This window comes from Bombus huntii, chromosome 8 (genome assembly GCF_024542735.1).
Source record: "Bombus huntii isolate Logan2020A chromosome 8, iyBomHunt1.1, whole genome shotgun sequence".
Lineage (NCBI taxonomy): Eukaryota > Metazoa > Arthropoda > Insecta > Hymenoptera > Apidae > Bombus > Bombus huntii.
In genome coordinates, this window is record NC_066245.1 from 5,034,985 (window position 1) to 5,048,267 (window position 13,283).

Sequence of the window (13,283 nt, forward strand, 5' to 3'; positions counted from 1 at the left end):
TGAAAACAATAAATCGAAAAACCTTCCGAAAATATTTGACTTATTTTCTAAAAAGGTACAATACATTTTGTACCGCACCAACTAGCTATCTTTTATTATAAAAAGATATTCAATTATTTTCATTAATAAATCGAGGAAGAATTTGTGCATTAAGACGTTAAAAGCCTATTGGACTCCCATTTGTAAAAATAAACAACGTACAATGTCTTCTCTGTCTTTTCGGGAATGTACTTGTTAATTAAGGCAGCACACCGAAACTTATACAAATGCCAGCAAGACTGAAGAAGGAAATGAATGCGTGGTGATTGTATTCATATTGCCCTTGACCCCGGCGTAATCATAGTTCATTCGGTAGACAATCGTCGTATAAATCAGCTATAAAACCACATTCGCAAAACGAGTTGCTCGGCTACTTCTTAAGTCTACGTCAGACTTTATCCCTTCCCGACGAGAAGGTGAGCCAGAGATGTCTTCGAGGTCTTTTTAGAAGCCCGTAGTAAGCGCGTCAGGTAGCCAGTTGTGCGACTCAGTTGAAAGAAAGATGCTGTGCGGCAAGGTTGTTTTAGTGTTCGTAGTTAGTCTAATTGCATTGATCACCGGGATGCCTCAAGATAGCGAAAATAGCGCCCAAAGTCCATTCTCGGTGAGTTTTCAACTTTATTGAATTAATAATACAAATTTTCATTGTATTTGCCTGAGAACAATTCACGCTTACGTTTGCGATGCGGCCGATTGTGAGACAGCGATTTATCGAATTTTGCATTGTAACTTTGCTTGGAATTTTGAACGAACAAGTGGAATTCTAATTGGCGATTCGCGTAATTGGTAATTCGCGTTTGGAAATTTGTAAGAAAACGAAGCTTCGAAAAAAAAAAAAAAAATAGGAATAGAAATTGAAAAAAATTGTCACATTTTGATTGAAAAGTTTCCGTTCATATTCGATATCGATATTTACAAAACGATTAAAAATGAAGAATTTCCCCTCATACGAAAACAAAATTATTCAGTTGTTCAACAAGCGAGTATAATTAGAGATGATAATCAAAACTGTGCGATATTTGCAGCCTTTGTAAATACTTAATTGTATACCTAATGAATTGTTTTCCAAACTGAGTATGAGCAAATAGCTCTAAGCGAGCAACTTTCTAATATTTCCAAGTATAACGTAACAATAATTAGATAACGTGCCACGACATCCATTGAATCTTTTTGTTCGGACGGTCATAAATGAGGACGAATGAATGACAGTGAATAGAATGTATAAAAAAATTTAGCGAAAAGGGGAGAGTACGGGTCACTGATGGCGGAACAATATTAGGTAATCAGCAAACGCAACCACGATCAGGGAAAAGATTGCGGAAATATAAAACCGAGTTATAAGTTTGCGATGGTTATATGATTGTTGGAAGATATTGCTTAAATTTGCAAATAATTGTAGTGAACCAAGGACTGAGTTGAATTTTGTTATCAGGCCGACAATTTAGTATATTTGCATAAATATCAAATAATCCTGAAAAACTTAGAAAATATGCAGGTGGTATAGAAGCAAATTGTACTAAGTTTGTAATTGTTTAAGAAAATTGTTTTATATTAACTACCATCTATTTGTTAAATACATACATAACGTACCTGAAAACCTTCATTAAGGTTTATCGGTCTAATTGTAGTGTAACAACGTTTATAAACTTTACAATGAGGCACTATAGATATAACGTAGATAGTTAGGTAGCAACTATTAAAATGTTAATATCTGGAGAAACTTATCGCTGTAATTATACAAAAATGTTAGGTAAATTGCGAATTTTGATGCACCCTAGTAACTAAGCGAGTTAGTAAAAATGTATACAATGCACTGTACATAATATGCAAAACTATGTATACAATTTCCAAAGTACAGTATTCGCCATAATATTTAATAAAGAAATCAAATCTCTGCATAGGTCCTCTAGTTGAGTTGATAAAAATATGAATTTACATATTGCACCCTTTAGTTAAATTATCCTATTTAGTACTTTGCCATACTTCGAGATACGTTTAGACGTACAAATTTCATCTATTAAGTAAAGTTATGTTGAAGTATATTATACAGGTTGTTCATTCAAACAACAACTAAATGCCTTAAATGATATGAAGAGAAATAAAAAACACTTTAGTTTTCATTACTTTCGAAATGATCGATATAGGATAATTTAACTATAGACAGTAACATAAATATTCGCGATCTAATAACAAAACAATAAAAAAACGTGCCATTGTTTCTTCGCAGCTTCCATTCGTTCAACTTACAAATGGTGGAATCCGATTCAATTTGGGCGGCTACCATGCCCAAGCTGGACTGGGTGGTTTACTAGGCGGAAGCAATGGACTTCACGCTAGCGTCGGAACACCCTGGGGTGGCCATGCGTCCGCTGGTTTGGGTGGCGCAATCGATGGCAACAATGCAAATCTTGGCTAGTACAATTCCATCGAAACGTCTTTCTTCTTTTCCAGTAGAACTTGGAAATCTGTCGCCATAGACGTTTATACGAATTTTATCTACTTGAACGAAACTTTAGTTGGCGCTCGATTAATCCGTCAAGTGGCAAACGAGTCAAATTGTCATTCGGATTGTCAATCTCTCGAATATAATAATTCCTTTATTTACAGATTCCCTATTTTCTTACGTTCCGTTACTTTCTACTAAAAGTACTTTGTATTACGATTTATAATTTTTCCAGTTTCATAATTAACATCTTTATGCCCGATGTTGCTTACACGTAACATCTTATTTTAATATGTTACCAAATGATAAACGTTAAATTAACTAAACGATAAATCCATTTGTTTTCGATAAAACTGATCCATTATTCTGGCGTGTCTCGTCTTCTTTTCGACCATCTAAAAAGACAATTTTCCTCAGACGATGAAAAAGGGATATTTACATTGCGAATTCAATTCTTCCTTATGTAAACGTGAACTATAATATCAGCAAAAAAATCATAGATCGTAAGAAATCAGCTCCTATTATATCATCTCCAATTATATACTGATATGATTTTTTTATGTCTTGATAGATTCTCAGAAATAGATATTTATCGTATCATAAATATACTGGAAGTTGACTTCTGGACTTCCAGTTCTTTTCTTTTTTTTTTTTTTTCCCTATGAGAAGGCGAAATGAAAAGTTCATGCGGTGAATCGATCAACAGGAGGAGGTCTGTTCGCGAGAGCAGGCCTTGGAAACGGAAGACACGAAGCTGCAGCAGGATTAGGCGGAGTGATAGACGGAAGTGGAAGGTCGGGTCCTGGACTCAGAGGAGGAATCTTCGCCAACACGGGAGCTCACGCGGTTGGAACATCAGCTGGAATTTCTAACAGAGGACCAAGCGACAGACGAGATGATGGAAATAATAAACCAGGTGAAGATGAAGGCGATAGGGGCCAATCAACCAGGGGACGTTCGAATATTCAAGTAATCGCTCGTTCTGGAAATAAGAAAGAAAAAGTATTGGAGGTGCGTTAAATTAGTATTAATTGTTCATTGAGTCGTAATTAAGATGTTCGTTATCAGAGTTACAAATTTGCGACGTTTTAAAAATAATTCAAATTTAATTGTAAAGTGTGAAATAAAGAAATATATACAAAATGTGTGCAAAAGTTTCTGGGCAAATAAATCTACTTTATATTCGTATAAAGGAATAATTAATTCGTAGTGTATATAATATAACTGTGTAGTCGTATTTATTTATTATATTGCTTTCTTTTATTCGTCATAGTCCTGTACCTAATATTAATTAACAACTTTTCAAATATCATTACATTAGGTGAGATCATTAGATGATCAAATACATTAGATAAATATCATTACCTTACATTAGGAATATAAAATGAGAGATTGACGTGACCGGGAAGTCTTGCACACCACAGTATATAAATGACGTGCTTCGTTAAAAAGAAAGAAAAAAGAAAAAGAGGAATAAATCTCAGACAGTAAATATATGATACGAAAGTAGAAGAAAAAGAATATGGTTTGTGATGTACGATTAGCAAATTATGAAGTGTTGAGATATGAAGGGTAAAATTATCATTAATTTGTAGACAGTGGCTGTGCCGGCGGAATCTCCAGAGGCTTTTAAACAAATTGACTCTTCGTCGAAAAAAGAGGTAAACACAATTGAATTAATGGCATCAATTTGAAGGTCGTTGCTCTTAGATCGAATTAATAATCTGTGAATACGATTGCGTCAGATACAAGAAGCATTAAACGTTAATCCGCTATCTATCGCCGAGGTTAATCCTGTTTTGTCCAGCGAGACGAATGATATACGCGTTGGTGAGAAAAATTTCAGTTAATTAATAATCTTAACTCATTAAGGATCAACCAATGGTTTATCATAATGTTATAATTATATCAATTTCTTTACGTTTCATAAGGTCGTAAAATCTACGTGAAAAAAATAACTAGGATAAAAACCTTCAGAATTCTCGTTCACAGTCACGTTGTACGAAAATAGAATTCCATAATGAAAGTTGATGGAAAAAAGAACGCTGATAAAATATCGCGTCAACGTAACGTTGCCCCTTAATGGATTAACACGACACAATACAACATAATACGACACTTTTTATACATTTGAGATTTATTTTTTAGTTCGACTAACGAAAGTCCTTCCACGTCACCGTAGAAGAAAGTTATGGGAGTCGAAGAGACAGGCTGATCAAGAGCATACAGTTCCAATAGAGCCGCAGGGTAATGCCGATTCAAATGTTCAAAACATCCAAAAGCGTCAAGCGATTTATTATTCAGACCCTACTCCTACACAAAAAGTAGCTGTCATGAGGACCAAAAGTCCTGGTTTTTACGATGACATATTTCAGGTAAAAAATATGATTATCCTTATTTTTCTATCCAAAAGTATTCGGACGCTTGTTTGTTTCTTACACAAGATAAATTTTAATTACTTCGATGATATTATATATATAACCAGCATAGCCGTATAATAAAATATTATAACGCGATTAAATTGATTTTTAAGAACCAATACGTAATACTAAGACTGGCATTTATAACTGTCGGGTCTTATAACGTTATTCTGTCAGTTTGGTAAACATTTTATCTTTGGATTCTATCATTTTTAAATTATAAATTACATTATGAAGATATCTTTCAAACGGATAGGATGTTGATTCAAAAAATGATATATAAATAATCAATTTATAGGGTAAATAGTATTGCTTTTGTATTGTTTAATATGTAATTTGAATTTATAATTTGTTAATTCCAATTATTAATTCATCAACATCAGTATGTTCGGATACTTACAAAGAAGGGTAGTATATGATATAACGAAAGTTTTCTTCATTCACTTAAGTGTTTCCTTTTCACAGATACCGATATCAACGCTGAACGCTGTTAATCAACTGTTGAATAATAATGCCGGATAAGTAACGACATCGTGTTGCATCGATTTTCTAATCTCCATACACACTTTTTACATTGTAAGACTTAGTGGTAATGGAAATAGCTATCCATTAAAAATAGATACAGATGCGTTGTGTTTAATTTGTTAGAATTTTCTTAATAAATTATTCTAAACTGAACTCTCTTTCACTGTTTATTCCCATCACTCCAGATTCACACTGCATTAATAAATCAATCGAAAATAATCTATTTTATTCTGTAAACATGAAACCTATTGTATTATAGTATCGTGAAATAATCGTGTAAAATTCGATGAATTTGATAAGACAAAGAGTACGAACTGCAGTGGAGGTAATAAAAGTAAAAGTGCTAAAGGGATGAGAAATCCCCATGGGCCATCGGGCCCATCGACGTGTCCGTGATCCTTTTGGAAAATCGAGTACTTGGAAAGGCGAACGTGACCATATTTTGGAAATGGTTTTAGTTAGATAATTATAATTTTCTGCTCTATCATTTCTAAGTAAATATACGAAATAAAATTCCTATACTGTTACATTGTTGCTTCTTTCCTAGATGTGTTCCCGAGTGAAGTGTTATCAATTGCGAATATTGTCGTTATCTTACTTTTAGGCGCTCATATTCGATAAAAATCGCAATTATGTTATGTAAAAGACAAGATATGCGAGTGTTCAGAAATTTCATGAAACGTACGAATAGTAGTAATAATGATATTTGACAAAGCCAAGGTCGAGTTTTTGGATATCAATGCTAATTTCCGAACAATGACAGCTATTACGAGGTATTTACTATTAATGGTCAAACAATGTGATATAGACCGACTGATAACTATTATATAAATATGAACGAGTCAACCAGAAAGCAAGTACTTTCGAGGAGCCGCTTCCTGTATTTTCGTCGCAAAGCCATACGAAAGAACACAGCTCGTCAATATGAGAGTTATACTGTCTTTATTCCTCACTTGCTTCCTGCTTGGATTCCTGGCCAGTATAGGCAATGGTCAGCTGGTAAGGTTTCTTTGAAATAGTTACTATAACGAAGACAATTACAAATTGTATTTCGAGATTTGTGTATTATTTCTATTTAATGCTGCTTAAGAACACTGTCATTGCGATATATTAATATTTCAGATTGGACGGGGCGTCCTTTCTACTGCACAAGGTAATGGTACCACTCTATTTAATAAATAGGCAATAGGCAATAGGTAAAGCAATATATGTATCTTATTGATATTGTTGGATGTAACGTTTATTAGCTTGACGCATCTGAAACGTCGTTTTTTCAAAAATGTTCGCATTTTACGGATCGATACTATCTAACAACCTATGGTATTTTACAATGAATGTTAATCGAATCGAATGATTATTAATTTATCATAAGATTACGGATGCTTCTAAATATTAAAATTTAAATGTACAGAAATATACAGAAGCATATAGTATACGGGAATGTACTGAATATCCAGATAAACTGTCACAATAGTTATGAGACGTGCTACTATTTAGATACTACTCTTTTAATGATATTCGTAAAAATGTAAATTTAAGTAAACATCCAGCCAATTTATACGCTTTTGCGGATTACAAACTGCGAAAGCATCCGAATAGTTATGAACAATGATATTCGAACAGAGACATAGTTGGATTTTACCATTTTAATTAATAGGCAATAAATTAAGCAAGAGGAATGTTTTAAACGATTTTGCAGGAACCACTGGTAACTTAATACCCCAAGCCCCGACTCTCAACGATGCCCTCACTAGTATCCTTGGACCTCTTTTGAGTGGTAACTCTACCGGAGGTAATAGCTTTATCTCTGGCCCTTTAAATAGAGCCTTCTAATAAACTATCGAATTCTAATAAAAATTAAAAAGAAATTCCGAGCTTTTCGTGCATCGATGAAATTCGTAATCTTCGCCCCTTAATAATTTTAGTCCACTGTACACAATAAATTGTTTCATACATTTTAGTACGATTATCAAAATATTTCGGAAAACTAATGAAATCAAATTCTAACATAATAAGTTATCTTCTATCGCGTGTAAATCGAAGCGTCGCTATTCGCCATTCATGATCTAACTATAATTAATCGTCAAGAGCTATATATACGTTTATGCTATTATAAATGAAATTTCACTCGAATACATTATTTTACCTTAGATATGAATAAAATCAAACAAATGCTATTAAGGATTTTACTATTATTTAATATTAAATACAAGATAAATAAGTTATTATTTGCAGTAGATATGAATAACACTATTTACGATAATATTATTAAGGGGTGATAATATTAAAATAAAATTCAATTTCTCTTCATAATCAACTTTAAAGAAGTTATATAATAGACTTGGAAAGGTTTTCTCAACTAATACGTTCATATAATGTTAATGTAATGTTTCATGATTACATCTAGGAGGAAACAGCCTCACCGGTAGCCTGACTAAGCTCTTGACGGGTCTTCAAGAAGTGTCGATCGGTGATCTACTTCAAGGTATTTTGAATGGAAATCTTTCACAACTTCAGATACTACTTGGTCCTGTAATCGAACTCTTAGAAAGCTTACCTATAGTTGGCCCACTCATAATACTCCTATCTCAAGTATTGCGTGTAAGTTTCATATTATATTTCGTAATTTTCTTATAATCTTATTAAATAGTCGTTTTTAATATGTTATTCACTTTGATCATTCTTATTTTAATAAGCGAAAATGACGTATTTTCTTTAAACACGTGTATTCGTTAACAAATACGACATTGCCCACCAAATGTTTGCAATATGTTTGCCAACCTTTTGTGGGTTTATTGCACATTAACACAAACTGTTCACAAACTGTTATTAAATCTGCCAAAATATTTTCTGTGTGTACTTCAGTGTATTTCGTAACTTCGAACAATTACAATCGTCGATGAAATCGTCTTCGCAATTTACATCTTACAAAAATGATCATTTTTATTGAAATAAAATATATAAGATGTAGGCATATACATATTTGTATATTATCATATATAAAACAATAAGAAAATGGTGAAAAAATACTTCGCAATGAAATCTTGTAGCGTTCTATTTCATTAAAAATGGCCTTTTTATCGAATGCAAGAAGAGTTTTACGAATGACTGTATGTGTCTTACGAATATGTTCACGAAAAATATGCAAAACGAACGAGGATGAGATGTCGAATTATTCATAAACATCAGTGAGCAGGCACCTTAACCGTAATTTTTGTTTTTGCATGTTTCAGATTCCACTAACTCTTGTCGCAAGTATAGTCGCTTTATTACTCGAGCTCTTGTTGGTTCTCTTGAACATAACGAGAAGCACGAGTGGTTGATAATTGTCTTATACATTAGCATTCGTACAATTTAATTTGGATATGCATATTCATATATTATACGTGTTACAATAAAATGTGCATTTTGTGAAATAAAATTCTATCTCAAAAATGAAAAATGAACATTTTCTCACCCATTTTCCTTTCTAATATCTTCTTGAGGACAAGTCTTCCAACATCGACCCTTTAATTCCTATAGCTCAGATCGTGATTGCGATATAAACTTCACCTTCTTCTACTTCTATCCGTATTTTAACACAAAGGGCTTTATATTAAAATATGTATAAAGTGCTTTGGTTTCATGAATTTCAATAATAAACGATACAGTAGTACGCGAAAGTGTCCGAACACTTAGGCATAGAAACCTTCTATAAATATATATAAATATATAAAATATATAAATAAATAAATATATAAAATATATATAAATATATTTTTTGTAATTTCATTGGTACTTTAATAACATCTATCATGATTATATTAATGAAATTCTAAAAAAATTTGACAATAATACATATACAGAAGCTTCCAGATATTTATCACAAGCACACGTCATTTCGCACAAGTCACCAAAGTATTCGGAACAAATAATTATTTATTGTACAATACTAATAAGTCACAATGCTTTTGGCAAAGCCACGTTCAGCACTAATGTTTAAAACTACTACGTATGAGTATGTATATTAATTTTTTACTAAGTGTACATTTGCAGTAAGTGTTGCGAATCCTCGACTAAAGAGCAACCGGTCAGGTCAAACCGATCGGTCGATATTACGCTCAAGGTGGAGGAGGTTTAATAGATCGAGTGTTAGAGTAATCTAGCACTGTATTTGCACTTGTTGTATAAAAATAAAGTGTGATGTTATGAACACGGCGGTGGTAAGATCTTGTTGGGAGTGAAGTATTTCACCCACACGGTACGATGTCTGATGATGAACTGTCCTCCTACGTTGCTGCTTCTCCCTACCAGCCGTTGTGTTTCGTCTGTCCATCGTGCCTTTTCGGCTGGGATTTTGCCGGAGTTTTTTACCTGACCTCGGAGTCATTAGGTTTGCAGCTCGGGGAGGACATGTAATTCGGAATTTCCTAAAGAAGCGAGTGGGCCTGCCCGAACTCAAATTCCGCACTCAAAATTCCGAAAATAGTAAGTAACTTCTATATCAAATTTTATCAATAGTAATGAAATTTCCCAAAGTTTTCTATAATACACATAACGTGTTCAGAAAAATCTTGGTAAAAATAGTGATAACTATATAGGTGTTTTCGTGATCTACTATACGTATTGCGAAGAAATTTCATTTATGACGTCATTAATATAATTTTCGTCGATGATAGCTTTCGATCGTTGAATGATTTTTCTTTTGATATCGAATTATTCGATTGCAAATGAGCTTTCGAAGAAACACGTACGTACACGGTCGACGGCTGTTTGTGTGCCTTGTTCCTAGATCGTGAAGCAAATCGAAAGAGAAAGTAAGTGTCTGTCGTAAGAGCGTAAACCAACTTTATAACTGACTGCAACGTAATGTGTTAGTCGCTGGATGACTGCGATACAAGGAACGTCCTATGCGATAAATCTTCAGTTCTGTTCTAATTATCTTCGTTTCGTATACGGTAAAACGATTTTCTGGCAAGAAGTAGAAGAAAAACCGCGTCGTGAGTATACTTCCGCAACAAAGTATCGTCACTTTCATTTAAGAAAGTGGAGTTGCTAGTGGCGAAGAAATTTTCTTTGCAGGACAACGATGTGGGGAAGTCTTGAAAAACGAAGAACCTTGAGATTTTGTATTTTGATCCTTGTCTGTCGGCTCGATTTATCGATGGGATTACCCGTGGAACAACCAACCAGATTCACCTTAAATACGGGAGATACGAATTCGAGAAATGTTGCTACAAGGCTAGTGTCTAATTACGCGCCAGGCAATGTAAGTGCGTTTATAGTTTTTTAAAGGAATTTCACAAAGAAAGGCCACTGACCATTTTTAACATAGAGAGAGTTTCACATTCTTTGAATAAATTACTCAACTATAGTCTAAAATATATACACAAGTGAAAATGAGGAAGATATGTTGTATAGAGTTTTGCTGTAAACGTTTTATTATAAAATTATATGCAAATATTGAACACAAACTGAAATACAAATTTATTATAATAATTCATGCTATATTTTCAAACAGAAGTTTTAGTATTCTAAGCAATCACTGTTATTGATATTATCTATCAATCACTACGAATTATATTATGCCGCATGTTGGCATCATGCCAATGAGTATGATATCATCTATATCGCATAAGATTCATTTTTCGTATTGTTTAATTCAATTACAGCTTTATAATGAAGCGTTTAAAGCTATATTTTATATCGTTTACTGTTTGTTCTTATTTCTACTTGCACAGATTAGTAGCAGATTGCACAGATTGTCCTATATTTATTTATCCACCATAATTTTAATGCTATGAAAATAGTATGCGATAGTAGTAAGAACACTGGCGATATTCAAAGATTCGATTAAGATTACAAAATTTGGTATAGAATAGCGGTTAGGTCAAAATTGTGTTTCGGTTTTTGTAGGAGATTTTAGGCCGTGTCGCGGACGCGATAAGAATCGGCACAGGCAGATTTGTGAATTCCGTCACATTGGCCCGAAACATCATAGCCAGTCGGGCGCAGGTAATTGGCGCACTGACTTCGATACCGCATATCATCGATTTGTCTCCCATTCTAATAGGCTTTTTTAATACTACATCGACATAAAAATTCTATCGGTTTGTTCTCTAACTGCGCCCCCAGGCGATCGATAATATTGTCGATATTTCTGTCAATAGTCCTCATTAAAAGTGCGATTTGTCAATAAATATCGACGATATTATTGATTGTTCGAGGGCACCCGAAAAAGAAAAAACTCATTTGTCTTAAACAATCAACATGAAATTTAATTAATAACCCTGAATTTGATATTATAATCGTCATTTATGATCGTCTCTTCGCCTATCTCATCTCTCTAATTATTGTTATTGAAACACACCCTCGATCCAGTTGCAATCTAATTTTCAGTACTCTGATCATTTCTCCTGACGAAAGGTTCGTCTAGATCTTTATAAAACTTGGGCCAGTAAATAATTCGTTTAAATATCGATAAAACTATCACTGTGTCTCGGAAAAGAGGGAAAAAGCATAAGACATATACATCGAGTAAATCGATTCATCTCTCAACAGAGTTTCACCATTTATCGTAAGGCTATCTTTTTTCTAATCGCATGTGGCAATAACGAATAGCAAATCAACCTGACTGGAAGGAAAATCGAGGTTGAATCGCGCGTAGAACTCGTCTAATTAGCGCGAGAATCGCGGTAATCAGTGAAATATGTCTTAGTATATAGAAAAATATCACTGGAACGTTCGCCTAACATTCATGCTATCATTAAACTCAAGGATTGAGAAATCGTAACAGTATTCTAGCAAGTATAAAATATTCAAACGATAAACACGCGTCATATCCTTTATGGAACAGGCTTTGGCCAGCGAGACTCAGACCATGGCGACAGCGGTAGTGCAGAAATCGGTGGCCTTGAACTACGAACCAATATCCTCGGTAACGACCCAGTATCCGCCAGTTACGAACACTCGACCAAACGCGCGCGAAACTGTGAGACTGGAGAACGAAACTGCGCAAGGTTTCCTAGAGAAGCCAATTCCGAAACCTATCCCGAACGTTTTGGAATCTTTTCTGAATCCTACACCATTGGTCGATGGTATCAAGGAGGAGGAAAAATATGGAAACTCTGGAGACAAGTTTATCGGCATTGGTCGGACTCTGGTCGATGGATTCGAGAAGTTTAGCAATTTTCTGAACGGTGTCGTTGACGTACGTATATTTAAATGTAGAACATTAACCCTTTGACGGAGAAATATATTTAGAAAATAATTAAGATTTCTCGCGTTTTTTTATGTGGAATTAGAAAAACGTTTAACTTTCTACGGGGAATAAATATTAATAATTGCGGGTAACGATATATGAGAAATAAAAAGTATTAAGTTTGACGGTTTGATTGAACATGTAACGTAATAATTAGAGAAAACGTTAACTTCTTCTGAATAATAATATATCGATAATTATTTTTAGTTTCCACGCAAGACTGTCAAAACGAGTACCCAGGAAATCACAGACTTTTTAAATAAAATAGGAGCTCGTCTGGTCGGATTAGAGTAATGTAAATATCATAATTTATAAGATCGTCTTATTCGGTGTTCTAATTGTTCTTTTGTTATTCGAATAAACTTGTTTGTTTTTTTACTGTGTCGTTTTATGAAACACAAAGTGATTTTCTCGCCGGTTGATTAGAAAAACACGTTAGACAATGTTAACGTGCGATATGTATATTTATAGACTGTAGATATTTATGTAAATTCATATTTTTATGAATCCGCGTAATGACTTGAAAATGATTCACCTACTAAATACGTTAGCAAATATTTTTAGCTATTTCATGCATTCTGCGCGTGTTTACAGTTGTGAATTTCGCATAAAATCT

At 33.8% G+C, this 13,283-nt stretch overlaps 3 protein-coding genes across 3 annotated transcripts; all 3 read left to right on the forward strand.

The window, feature by feature from the left end:
* The first annotated feature begins 455 nt into the window (after window positions 1-455).
* Window positions 456-5,580, forward strand: LOC126868577 (uncharacterized). The gene is made up of 7 exons (XM_050624191.1): window positions 456-643; window positions 2,267-2,450; window positions 3,189-3,493; window positions 4,078-4,143; window positions 4,228-4,312; window positions 4,631-4,857; window positions 5,368-5,580. The coding sequence occupies exons 1-7, from the start codon at window positions 542-544 to the stop codon at window positions 5,422-5,424; spliced, it is 1,026 nt and encodes a 341-aa protein (XP_050480148.1). The 5' UTR covers window positions 456-541; the 3' UTR covers window positions 5,425-5,580.
* A 680-nt stretch (window positions 5,581-6,260) lies between these two features.
* LOC126868583 (uncharacterized) lies at window positions 6,261-8,869 on the forward strand. The gene is made up of 5 exons (XM_050624200.1): window positions 6,261-6,426; window positions 6,550-6,580; window positions 7,127-7,219; window positions 7,835-8,028; window positions 8,661-8,869. Exons 1-5 carry the CDS (start codon window positions 6,352-6,354, stop codon window positions 8,748-8,750), a joined length of 483 nt encoding a protein of 160 aa, XP_050480157.1. The 5' UTR covers window positions 6,261-6,351; the 3' UTR covers window positions 8,751-8,869.
* A 340-nt stretch (window positions 8,870-9,209) lies between these two features.
* LOC126868585 (uncharacterized) lies at window positions 9,210-13,045 on the forward strand. Its single transcript, XM_050624202.1, has 4 exons — window positions 9,210-10,675; window positions 10,744-10,746; window positions 12,263-12,616; window positions 12,875-13,045. The coding sequence occupies exons 1-4, from the start codon at window positions 10,496-10,498 to the stop codon at window positions 12,959-12,961; spliced, it is 624 nt and encodes a 207-aa protein (XP_050480159.1). The 5' UTR covers window positions 9,210-10,495; the 3' UTR covers window positions 12,962-13,045.
* Window positions 13,046-13,283: the final 238 nt, after the last annotated feature.